Source organism: Homarus americanus, unplaced genomic scaffold (genome assembly GCF_018991925.1).
Source record: "Homarus americanus isolate GMGI-L3 unplaced genomic scaffold, GMGI_Hamer_2.0 scaffold52512, whole genome shotgun sequence".
Taxonomy (NCBI): domain Eukaryota; kingdom Metazoa; phylum Arthropoda; class Malacostraca; order Decapoda; family Nephropidae; genus Homarus; species Homarus americanus.
Window position 1 is genome coordinate 14,400,971 of NW_024735442.1, and position 13,195 is coordinate 14,414,165.

A 13,195-nucleotide genomic window follows, 5' to 3' on the forward strand; every position below is an offset into this window, starting at 1 on the left:
ATAAATATTACATTTTCCTCAGAGCTGAGTTGCCAAGTGCAGCTGAGTGTGAAGGGTGGTGGTGGTGGTGGTGGGGAGGGATGGGGGTTACCAGAGCGTCTGTTTAGGGTTGTTTATCACTTCTCTCTTCCTGTTGGCTGGATGTTTTCATTTTTCGTTTATCCGCGTCTTCTTTGTCTTCTTCTTCTTCTTCTTCTTCTTCTTCTTCTCTTTCTTTCCCTTTCTTTCGTACTTTCTCTTTTCTTCTTCTTCTTCTTCTCTTTCTTTCCCTTTCTTTCGTACTTTCTCTTTTTCTTCTTCTTCTTCTTCTTCTTCTTCTCTTTCTTTCCCTTTCTTTCGTACTTTCTCTTTTTCTTCTTCTTCTTCTCTTTCTTTCCCTTTCTTTCGTACTTTCTCTTTTTCTTCTTCTTGTTATCACTTATGTGGTATATCACTTTTTCTCTTCCTCTGCTCTTCTCTTTCTTTCCTGTTTTCTCTGTGTTTTAATATACCTCCCTCTTCTTCTACTCCTTCGCCTCTCCTTCGTTTTTCCTCTTTACTCCTTCTTCCTCATCCAATTCTTGTTTTATCCTTTCCATCTTCCTATTCCTCCTCCTTCCCTCCTTCCCTTTCTCTCACATCTTGCGTTCGTCTTCCTTGAATTAACATTAAACCCTTTTCTTCATTTTCACTCAAACCTTCATTTAAGTCAACCTATTCTGCCCTGACTGATAATTCTGTTTACTTTTTAGCACGTGAGGGATATTTTTGTCTTTTGGTGTGCGTGTTGTGGAGGTGGAGAGGAAACGGAACAGACTGATAGGAACATGAGGTTAGTGAGAGCCGAACTATATCGCTTGGGAACATGTTGTAAGTGTGTGTGTGTGTGTGTGTGTCTAAGTTTGCATGTGTGTGTATTTGTGTATATATGAGTCGAGATGGTTTATTGGCGTCAACACTGGTTTCTTTTCATTGGGGAGACGGGTTCGAACCTTGTCTATAATGAAGGTATTGTATGGGTCGGAATAAGCACAAGCCTGGTAATAGTGTAGATGAGGTATTCCTTCTCTTAATGGACCAACTAAGTGTAAGGTTATGATATATTATAATCCCATCTCGTGTTATAATGGAGAAGGAACAATATTAACATCTTCTATAACTTCCACTGATCTATAATTCTATATAATAATAACTAAAAGGAGTTTCCCCCTCATGAGTGAAGGACATGTGACCATATTTCTCTCTTACCTCCCATGAAGGAAATTATGGGGAAGGTTAATGATGTTATGGTTCCTTTTTAGTTGATAGTTTAATTTATTCACTCACACACACACACCCACACACACACACACACACACACACACACACACACACCCTAAATTCTCACATAATCAGTCTCACACTTACTCTCTCGTTAAATATTATGAATCAAAAAATAAACCCTCAAGTGTCCCTCACAAAACAACTTTGACACTTAATAAAAAAAAAACTTTAATCCGTTTGTAAATGAAGAACTTCCATCAGTTTATATTCACTATTCTAAGCTAGCATTTTGTGACTTTTTGACTAGTTAAAAACGACATTAATTAAAATATACGGGTTTTTGAACACGAACGGAACCCGTTTTATGTATATACTGTATTTAAGGGTACGTGTGTGTGTGTGTGTGTGTGTGTGTGTGTGTGTGTGTGGACGTGACCTTATGGAGAAGTCAAATGGAATTGAATCCTTGAAACCCTATTCCAAAGGTCCGTGGAGGACAAGGAGGGAAGGAGTGAGGGGGCAGGGAGGGTGAGGGCAGGAGGGGTGAGGGGGGACGTATATGGGTTGATAGGGTAGGGGAGTGACGCGTCTGGTGGCGGCAGGTATACACGTATGGTTGGTGATGACTGTGGATGGTTGAGGGAGATTGGGATGAAAGGGGGTGGGATATGAGAGGGTGGGATGAGGAGGGGGTGGGAGGGAGGGTGGGAGGGAGGGGTGGGAGGGAGGGGTGGGAGGAGGGGTGGGAGGGAGGGTGGGAGGGAGGGGGTGGGATGGAGTCAGGATGGGAAAGGTGAGATGGGTGGGGTGGGAGGGGTGGAATGGGAGGGAGGAGGGATAGGAGGTAGAATGAGAGAGGAGGTGTATGTCTGTGGTCTGGTAAAACGTTGATATGTTATGTGTAATAGTGAGGCTGGGCAGGGGAGAAGCAGGTAGGAAGGGGCAGGGAGAGGGAGGGCAGGGAGGGAGGGCAGAGGAGAGGCATGGAGGAAGCAGGAGGAGGGGGCAGGAAGAAAGGGCAGGGGAGGGAGGGGCAGGGTGGAGGAGCTGGGGAGGAACACTGAGGAGAGGAGGAGGAGAGGCAAGGAGGAAGGGCAGGGAGGAAGGGCAGGGAGGAAGGGCAGGGAGGAGAGGCAGGGAGGAAGGGCATGGAGGAGGTTAAAAACGATGGGAAAGAGGGAAGGGAAGGGAAGGGAAGGGTGGCAGAAGAAGTGATGGTGAAAAAGACAAATTATATAAAGTATCATAGAAAGTCTACCATTTCTATAAGCTTGTCTTGTTATAAAGTCACATCACATCCTGTTCACTTAGAGAAGACGAGCGGTGGTGGACTTCTTTTTAGATTCTTTAATTTTCTTTCGTAATGTCTATATCTTTGTGACGATGTTTACGCGGGTTTAGTCAAATGAGTGTCTCACATCTGTTTTGTCTTTTTTCATATCCTGTTTATTTGTCGAGATTCCTATATGTCTGTTTTTGTCCGGAAGTCTGTTAATATTTTTCTTTTCTGTCTGTCTATTAGTCTGTTTTACTCGTCTGTCTGTCCATCTGCCTGTCTTGCCTGTCTATTCACCTATTATGAGCGATGTCAACAAAGAAAACACTCCACGTAACCCTGGCAGACCTCGACACACTCCACGTAACCCTGGCAGAGCTCAACACACTCCTCGTAACCCTGGCAGAGCTCAACACACTCCCCGTAACCCTGGCAGACCTCGGCACACTCCCCGTAACCCTGGCAGAGCTCAACATACTCCCCGTAACCCTGGCAGAGCTCAACACACTCCCCGTAACCCTGGCAGAGCTCAACACACTCCCCGTAACCCTGGCAGACCTCGGCACACTCCCCGTAACCCTGGCAGAGCTCAACATACTCCCCGTAACCCTGGCAGAGCTCAACACACTCCCCGTAACCCTGGCAGACCTCGACACACTCCCCGTAACCCTGGCAGACCTCGACACACTCCCCGTAACCCTGGCAGACCTCGACACACTCCCCGTAACCCTGGCAGACCTCGACACACTCCCCGTAACCCTGGCAGACCTCGACACACTCCCCGTAACCCTGGCAGACCTCGACACACTCCCCGTAACCCTGGCAGACCTCAACACACTCCCCGTAATCTGGCAGACCTTAACACCTCCACGTAACCTGGCAGAGCTCGACACACTCCCGTAACCCTGGCAGACCTCGATACACTCCCGTAACCCTGGCAGACCTCGACACACTCCCCGTAACCCTGGCAGACCTCGACACACTCCCCGTAACCCTGGCAGACCTCGACACACTCCCCGTAACCCTGGCAGACCTCGACACACTCCCCGTAACCCTGGCAGACCTCGACACAGTCCCAGCAAAATACGGTGGGCGAAGTGGAAAGGTCAAAGGCAAATGTCAGAGGTCAATTAGCTGGCCAGGGCAGTGTGCTGGAGGGAACGAAAGTGATGAATCTTGATAAGTTCTTTGTCTTTCACTACCGTACCAGAAAGGAACGTTCGTTTCGGCTCGTAACTCTGTGAAGGCTCTGAGTTATAAGAAGATGAACAATATATAAAAGGTTCCTTGATGTAATGGAAGTAATGGAAGACTTGTGTCCATTCCTCTGATCCCTTGGCCGCGTCGGGGAGTTGGTTATGTACCCTGTATATTCTTAGGTCCCTTTTTTCTTCCTCGCCTGCTGTATTGCCAACCTGTGAACCTCCTCCTCCTCCTCTTCTTCCTTCCACTATCTCTAACACTTCTCCATAACGCCATGATCATCGTCTATTCTTCTTCCTCCTCTTTCGTCAATACTTCTTCAAAACACCGTGAAACTCGTCTCTTATCTCTCTTCCTCCTCCTCCTCCTCCATAACACCACGAACCCATAGCTCTGACACATGACCTCTACCATCTCCCTTCCCTTAAATCTTGGTTAGCCCGTCGACCTTTCAATCCAACGAGCCTCACCTCCTATCTCTCACCTTCCCCAGACGAAAATTTTCAGCTGTTCGTTCTTGTAATCTTGGCTTCAGTGTCTCGCTCTGTGATTACACCCCTACCCAGACGAGAAAAATATAGATTGGAAACCTCGAGGGGGAGAAGATTGATTATGAATATTTTGTGATATAAATATTTTTTGGGGGAGTTGTCTTTCATTCGTGGAGGAATATTTATTTTTTTATTTTTTGTTTTAATTTTTTGTTTTTTTTTGTTTTTGTTTTTCGCCTCACTGTCTGGCTCTGTCGTATCATTAGAGTCACCTTGAATGTAAACCTTGAAATTTGACGCCTCAGGGAGTTGATGGATAATTAGGCATTCGAGTGTTCCTTGTGTTATTATTTAAAGGAAAAAAAAGAAACATTATTAATTTGTTGTTGTTGAAGGTTTAGGTATATAAAACAGCAGGATTAATTCTTATGCCCACTAGAACGATGATTTAACCCTTTTAAAGACTATGGTTTAACCCTTTCATCTTCAAGGGGTTAAGGTTAATACGACACCACGGGGTTATTTATGTAAATCTCTTCCCCATTATTGAAGAATTTATTAATATTTTTTTTTAGGCGAAGATAATCAATAAAAATAAGAACATATTTTTCTCCTGATAAAAAAATGATAAACAAAATAATTAATTATTCTTGAGGATCTTTACTAATTTATATATATTTTAAAGATATTTGTATTATAATATCTTTACTTCTTACGACAAATACTCTATAATTTTCCAAAGTTTGTTAATTCTTCGTTTGTGAGAAATGAAGTGAGAAAAACAGACAGACAGACAGACAGACAGACAGACAGACAGACATTAAGCCAGTACACCTGTGGCTAGTAAATGTCCTCTGCTATTGGTAGTATTCTCTGTCTGTCTGTCTGTCTTTCTGTCTCTCTCTCTGTCTCTCTGTCTCTCTCTTTCTTGTGCTGACTGAGTGAGTGTTTCCACCACTTGTACGTCTGAGAACATTTTCTAACTTTGATAATGTTTTAAGAGTCTTGAGCCTCGAGGGGGAGGTAGGAGAGGGGGTTGGGGGATAGGAGAGGAGGAGGAAGAGGAGGGGAGAGGGGTGAGGGGTTAGGGGAAGGAGGAGGGGCGATGAATCTCTTTAGCTTTACTCAGAGAAGATTTCATTTTCGTCTGCCGAGAGAGAGAGAGAGAGAGAGAGAGAGAGGAGAGAGAGAGAGAGAGAGAGAGAGAGAGAGAGAGAATATATATGCAAGGAGACAAATAAACAGACAGACAGACAGAAACACAGACATCAGACAGACATATTCAGATCTAAAAGTAACACTGAGGGTTCATATCACCCCCAGTATTTTTTCCTTTATGGTAAATTTCTTTATAAAATAACAATCAGGCGAATTTTAGGGAATAAGATTTTTTTTAATGTATTCTGAAGTTTCTCTCTCCAGGGGTGAAAATTAACCTAACTTAACCTACCAGGTGTGACCAAGTGTTCTACCAGGTGTGTGTGTGCTGCTTCATACACCTGGTGAGGGAAGACTTCAAGATAAGGTTAAAGAAACAGGTCTGTGAAGATATATATGGCGATTTTAATATGTGAAAAAATAATATTACTTTGAGAACACTACTCTCTTGTCTGATGGCCGAGTCTTTGTTATAATAGACACAGGGTAGTGACTGCCTGCCGTGTCAGGGCTCATGTATGTTACACTTCAAAAGCAACTTAAGTTTTTGTTGACCAGGGATAACTTTTTGTTATTATTGCTAAAACTCAATTGAAATTAATTGGTATACAGTATGGTGATATTTGATCTATTTCATTTAAGACATCTTTTACTCTCACAATGTAGCAAAATTATAGTAGGCAAGGTATGTTTAGGTTAAGTTAGGTTTTGTATGAAAATATTAATTTTAATTAATTTTATGCTTGATTTGATCGCTTATGGCTAGTCAGAAGTTACCCCAAAAAGATAAATACACAGAAGTTATCACTAATCGCAAATTATCCCTATTTAGTGTAACACACACACACACACACGCATATATATATATATATATATATATATATATATATATATATATATATATATATATATATATATATATATATATATATATATATATATATATATATATATATTTCAATTCACATCTCAGGTGAGTCTGTACTCACCCCTGAAGATGTGAATTACACGAAAGCGCTTGGGAACTTCTGTGTTTTCTTCTTTCCTTGTGGTTATCAGCATATACCTGGATCACCCACAGTGATTTACATGCATATATATATATATATATATATATATATATATATATATATATATATATATATATATATATATATATATATATATATACATATATGTATATATGAAATATACTATCACAGATATAAAAATACACACTAGAGTTTCTCTATACATACATATAATAATCTTAGTATAATATATAATCTTAGTCTAATAAATATTCCCGTTTATTTTCTTAAATTATGGTTACTCTAATTGGCTGACACTATTGGGTTGTACTTGGTTGTGATTTTTGACGTTTCTGTTTGTCCCCTGAAGGGCTGACGCTGCTGACACCTGTTGTCATTACATCAAGGTGAAGAAACTTGGGACTGGGATTTATAGTTATGTAATGTGATGCTTATTAGAAGGTCTTGTGTATTACAGTACTTTTGTGTTACGTATTGTGTCATGTACTTAAATAGAATATATATACTGTATATTTATATGTATATATATATATATATATATATATATATATATATATATATATATATATATATATATATATATATATATATATATATATTTATTTATTTATATTCACACATCATTGTATCGTTCTCGATGCCATCGTTTGTGACATAATAATTTGGATCAGTCAAGAATCCTTTTTAATTGTCTCTAAGTGGCCGACATAAGAGCCGCTGAACCCATAGTGTTTACAGCAAGCTTCCTGACAACAGTATATACAGTATAATAGTTTCTCTTGTTGATACGCTTGGTGCTGCACGAGACGCCTCACGAACTGTGTAAGTCCTTGCTGAATCACGGTCTCTGTCCGTATCACTTGAGGATAAATAAATGTCTTTTATTATTTTTTCCGTTATATTATTCTACTCCTCTTATGAGTCTTGATTATCTTGTCCACTCCGAAATGTTATGAATGGCAGATGGCAATACAATATATACTTAGATTACTACAGTTCACAGGCATCAGTGTTCACTTGTGTGTGTGTGTCACCAGTGGTGCGTGTGGTGAGGTACACGGAGTGTGTGTGGCGAGAGCCTCGTCTCCCTCCCCCCTCCACCACTACAGCCACTACTATTACTACTACCACCATCGGGGCTCTGCCGCTGCACCAGTTCCCCAGAACCCTTCGCGTGCTAGGTATGTTGGTCGCTGTAGGTGCGTCTGGCGGCGTAGGCGTGTCTCATGCTGGTGGCGGTGGGGTAGTAGAGGGTGTTGGATCGCTGTAGTCCGGACTGGTTTGCGGCGTCGATGGCCATGCCACTCAATCCTCGTACTGTGGTGTGGCGCCGGCGTGGCTGACGCAGGATCTTCTGCACGGGCTTATGCGGTTTCTGGTGGCCTAAGGACTCTTGCCGCAGGGAGTTCATGCTCAGGAGGGACAGCGCGCGTCGAAGGGAAGATTTTCGGGGGTACTCGCGGCCTTGCTGACCCTTAGACCGGGGCGAGTCTTCGACGTAGATGGTGGGAAGGTTGGTGTCTGCGTCGTGCGCTCGGCGATGGCTGCGAGGCAGACGGAGCGACACTGCACGTCGAGGGCGCTTCTCTGTGACCATGGCAGGAGACTCGTGGCCCAGCGCCTCTGACTCTGCCCTTGGACGCCGAACTTTGAGCGAGGCAGATCTTCCCAGCCGAGCCCTCAACACCGCCGTCACGGATGCCACAGAAGTGAGGGAGCCTCGCTCACTGCAGTTGGAGCCCTTGGAAACCTTCCTGACGCGGGAGAGGTCTTGAAGGGGCCGCAGGGCGTCCTCGTCAGCGGTGGCTCCTTCCGTCACATTCCTTGACCCTTCCACAGTGTAGTTGTTAGGAGAATGAAGCACCTGCAGCTCTATCGGAGACGCCGCTGTAGGTCCTGGGCTGGAGTGTGACCGCTCACAGTCACCTAAGCTGCCTATGGACTCCCTCAGGCTGTACTTGCCCGAGGATTCACTGCTGTGACTGCCACGGCCCTGCTTCCCGCAGCTTCCCTCCTCGTAGTAGCTGTGAGCAGACTCGAGGGCGGAGTCCGAGCCGGAGTTCTTGCCAGTGAGAGCCTCCTGGGAGTTATGGCCGCCATTCATGACGTACTTGCGACCTTTTCCTGGCGAGGCGGAGTCGGTGGTGGACATGGTGGAGACGCGGCGACAGTACTGACACTGGCCCATGTTTAGCAGCTGCTCAGAGACACTCTCGCCTGAGCAGTAGTTACAGTCACACCCGAGATCATCGTGCTGCGCCGCCTGTCATGTAACTGTCAAGAGTTATAAGATACTGTGCTGTGGACAGCGATCACCTCCACGACGTACAGACACCCAGTTTCAAGACTGCTTCTCACATGTAATGAATACCACCATAAAAAGACCGTAAAATCTTAGTGATATGAAGACAGCAAGGAGTTCAATATCTCAGGGTTCACAGTATAGTTAACAACAATAGAACTGCCTGGGTGCGTGCACTTATCCTTTATATATGCACACCAAGTTCAGGCAAGTGAAGCAAAAGCGAGCACCAGGAGCGTAGAGTTTTCCTTTCCAGGCAGCAGCTAGTGTCGTACTGACTGACAACCACGCCGCGTGCCTTCCCATAAATGCAATGGGGTACGCGCTGCCAGAGGTACGACACAATGTCTCGTAAGGCAGATATTTGGACACGTGTCAGGGAATGTATCCGTTTTCTAACATCTTGAAAAACATGACTCAGTCCTTGTGTACGTTGACAAAATATTATGATGAGGGCTTACTGGTGGCCTTCAGTGTTCGTCTATGGTTGAATGGTGTGATCAATAGTATGGAGAAGACAGTGCTTAAAGAGGGAGGCCCCCATATATACGTCATCTGGACCAGTTTCTCTATATTCATTCTTTTTAATTGGTGTGTTTTAGGTACCATCTCCGCCTAAGTCACAATTACCATGTTACATTTCTCTCTACCATTAATTTAACCACTATTGCCTTGTTTTCTTTTTCTCATGGATATTATCGTCTCTACCACAACTACCAACTTCACTACCACTACAACCACCATCTGAACCGCTATCACCACTACCATCCTCACACCTACCACCCTCACCACCTACCATCATCACCACCATCACTACCACAACCACCTACCACCATCACCACCATCACTACCACAACCACCTACCACCATCACCACCATCACTACCACAACCACCTACCACCATCATCACCATTACTACCACAACCACCTACCACCATCACCACCATCACTACCACAACCACCTACCACCATCACCACCATCACTACCACAACCACCTACCACCATCACCACCATCACTACCACAACCACCATCACAAGCTTTGGGTTTGAGGTCACCTTTTATTTCCTCTTCTTTCTTACTCTTTCTTCTCCCTCATTCTTTCTTTCCCCTTTCTCACTCATTCCTGTTCTTTCCTTTCTCTCTCTCTTTACTCCTCTCTCTATTCTTCCTTTCCCTTTCCTTACTCCTCTTAATTTTTTCCCTTTTCTTCTTCCGTTTTCTCTCTTTATTCTTCTTCGCTTTTTTCTTATACTCCTTTTCTTTTCTTCTTTTCTCCTGGTCACTCCTCTTTCTTACTCTCTTTTTCACCTTTCTTCTATGACTCTTCTTCCCTACTCTTACTTTCTCTCTTTCCCTTCCTTCTTCCATTACTTGTCGTTCCTTTCTCCGTCTGTCACTACCTTCACTTCCTCTCACCTCTTCTGTATCCTCCTCCTCCTCCTCCTCCTACCCTTCTCCTCCTATTCCTCTTCCTCCTTCTTCCTCCCCACCAGGTTCACCACAATACAATGTGTCATCTTGCGCTGTCGCCGCCAACTGTGTGTGTGTGTGTGTGTGTGTGTGTGTGTGTGTGTGTGTGTGTGTGTGTGTGTGTGTGTGTGTGTGTGTGTGTGTGTGTGTGTGTGTCTGTGTGTGTGTGTGTGTGTGTGTCTGTGTGTGTGTCTGTGTGTGTGTCTGTGTCTGTGTGTGTGTGTGTGTGTGTCTGTGTCTGTGTGTGTGTGTGTGTGTGTGTGTGTGTGTGTGTGTCTGTGAGTGTGTGTCTGTGTGTGTGAGTGTGTGTGTGTGTGAGTGTGTGTGTGTGTGAGTGTGTGAGTGTGTATGTGTGCTTTGTATCATTCATCTGTTTCTAAGTTACTCGTAAAGTCATCCACTAAGTTACAAGAACATGCGAGTCTTTCTGGGACAAATAAATGTAGATTCATCACCTCTCCAAAGAGCTTATTATTTTGGTCACAGTTGCTCGCCTGACAGTGATGCGGCATTGTTTGCTGTACGATAACCTGGGCAACGGTACCCCGGCAGCGCACCACCCAGCACTCTTACCGCCATTGTCTGGGTTTATTACACTCTACGATGGACTTGTCAGCTTTGATTAATATTATTGCGCACTGCCGCGAAGGTATCTTATCTATCCGTCTATCTATCTATCTGTTTGTCTGTCTGTCTGTCTGTCTGTCTGTCAAATCCATAGAGGTAAAAGCACAAGTACAGGTATATAAAGGAAAAGGTAATGTGACAGGTAAATATAAAAGCACCTCATTAAGACGCTTGACTCTAGACCTATGACTTCTTGGAAGTTGGTGCAAATTAAACTCTCACCCCCCCCCCTCTCTCTCTCTCTCTCTGTTTCTTTATTTTAATTTATTTTGTTCTTTCTTTCTCTCAAATACAACTTTTCATTAGATACCTGGGTCCTTTTTCTTTAACTTTCTCTTTCTTTCTCTCCTTTTCTCGTTGTCTTTAACCCCCTTTCTTTACTTCTTTCCCTTTCTCTCTCCCTCTTTCTTTTACTCTCCCCCTTTCTCTCTCTCTCTCTCTCTCTCCCTTTCACTCTTTTTCTTTCTCTCTCTCTCACACCCATTCTCTCTCTCACTTTCTAGTTCTCTCCCTCTTTCTTTCCCTGTCCCTCTCTCCCCTTCTACCCCTCTCACAACACCACCACATCACCCAGAACAAGTTACTATACCACGTGTGTTTGCTGGACTTAACCTACGTGACCTCACAGTAGGACACAGAACCAGCCCCTGCCAGCCCCTGCCAGCCCCTGCCAGCCCCTGCCAGCCCCTGCCAGCCCCTGCCAGCCCCTACCAGCCCCTGTAAACAATAACTTGGCTGTTCACTTCTTGTTCCTTTATGTTTTGGTGATGAGAGCTTTTGTTCAACCACCCACTCCCCCCATGTCGCTGTGTGTAATAAGTTATGTCTGTCTATTGAATATTTGTGGCCTTTTGATTGCCGCACCCTTTTCACTAAGCCATTATTATTATTATTATTATTATTATTATTATTATTATTATTATTATTATTACACACACACACACACACACACACACACACACACACACAGACAGACAGACAGACAGACACACACACACACACACACGTAATAAACTCTACGGGTTGAGGCTGCCACGTTTGAGTATCCAGGCCGTCTTTACCTCCCATGAGTCTATCGTCTTCTCGTTTCCTCGCTGCCTTTGTTTACCTAACCTAACCTAACCTAACCTAACCTAACCTAACCTAACCTAACCTAACCTAACCTAACCTAACCTAACCTATTCACACTGTCCCTAATGGGTAGTCATGCTTATAGAACACACTTTCCCTTTTTAAATATTATGATAAATGTCGTAGTCCTCTTTCGTCTGATATATTCTTCACATAAGCTTATATAAGAAAACGTTTTTGGCTAGGTAGAGTCTCAGTGCAATTTTGACATCATTTTGGCACCCGTGTCTGTGTGATAACTTCAATAGCTTCAGGTATATATACATCTTTACATCTCTAGTCAGGAGGACATAAAATATACAAGAATTTATCCTTAGGCAATAGTGAAAGAACATATGTTTTCCCGCTACAGTGTATGAGTTTCTGAGAATCCATCTTTGAGTCATATGTGTAACTATATATTAAGTGAGAGGTTAAAGTATACATTATAATCTGTTAATAATTCATGTTTGTGATATAGTTGAATAGAGCCAATCAGGTGATGTCAAGAGTAAATGAAACAGTAAATAAGTATTGTTAATTTAATTCCACAAAAAAAAATCTTCGTCTTATATAAATATTTTTTTTTTTAGGAATTCAGGTAAAGAGCAGTGAGCTAATGAACACTGCCAGGTAGCACTCGTAAACAGACAGACCCTCAAGTTATATCTTAAGTGAGTTATTTGTCCAGTGCTCAACTCTGTCACTCACGTCTGTATAGTTACTAAGAGCATAGTGTCTGAATGGCCCCGCTTGTGTTCATCTGGGAGAGGGGGAGGGGAGGAGGGAATGGAGGGGGAAGGAGAGGAGAGAGAGAGAGAGGGGTGGAGAGAGGTAGGGGAGGAGGTAGGGGAGGAGGAATGAGGAGGAAAAGAGGGAAGAGGGAAGAAGGAAGGGGAAGGAAGAGGAGGAAGGAAGGAGGGAGGGAGGAAAAGAAGAGGGAAGGAAGGAAGGGAAGGAAGAGAGGGAAGGAAGGAAGGGAGGGAGGAAAAAGAAGAGGGAAGGAAGGGAGGGAGGGGAGGAGGAGGAGGGGGAAACAATGTCTATAACAAACGTTTCTGTCCTTCATATATTTAACAATAACTCGACTAACTTAAGCAGAAAAAGTCAAGGATCTGTAAAAAATATAAATAAATAAATAAAACCTCCTCATCTTCACAGGCAGAGAAAAAAAAAATACCAGGCCTTGGTCATTTGATAAAGTTTTAATTTTTATTATCGTTTTCTCGATCTTTCACTAATTACCTAATAATTAACTATTATTGAAAAAGATATATATATAT

The 13,195-nt window shown here is 43.5% G+C and overlaps 1 protein-coding gene across 1 annotated transcript; it reads left to right on the forward strand.

The window, feature by feature from the left end:
• Positions 1-2,820: 2,820 nt before the first annotated feature.
• On the forward strand, positions 2,821-3,393 carry LOC121870933 (calcium-binding protein P-like). Its single transcript, XM_042372906.1, has one exon. It carries the CDS (start codon positions 2,821-2,823, stop codon positions 3,391-3,393), a length of 573 nt encoding a protein of 190 aa, XP_042228840.1.
• Positions 3,394-13,195: the final 9,802 nt, after the last annotated feature.

Coding starts and splice junctions, on each gene's coding strand:
- LOC121870933 (XM_042372906.1), top strand. CDS start 2,821: ATGAGCGATGTCAACAAAGAAAACACTCCACGTAACCCTGGCAGACCT.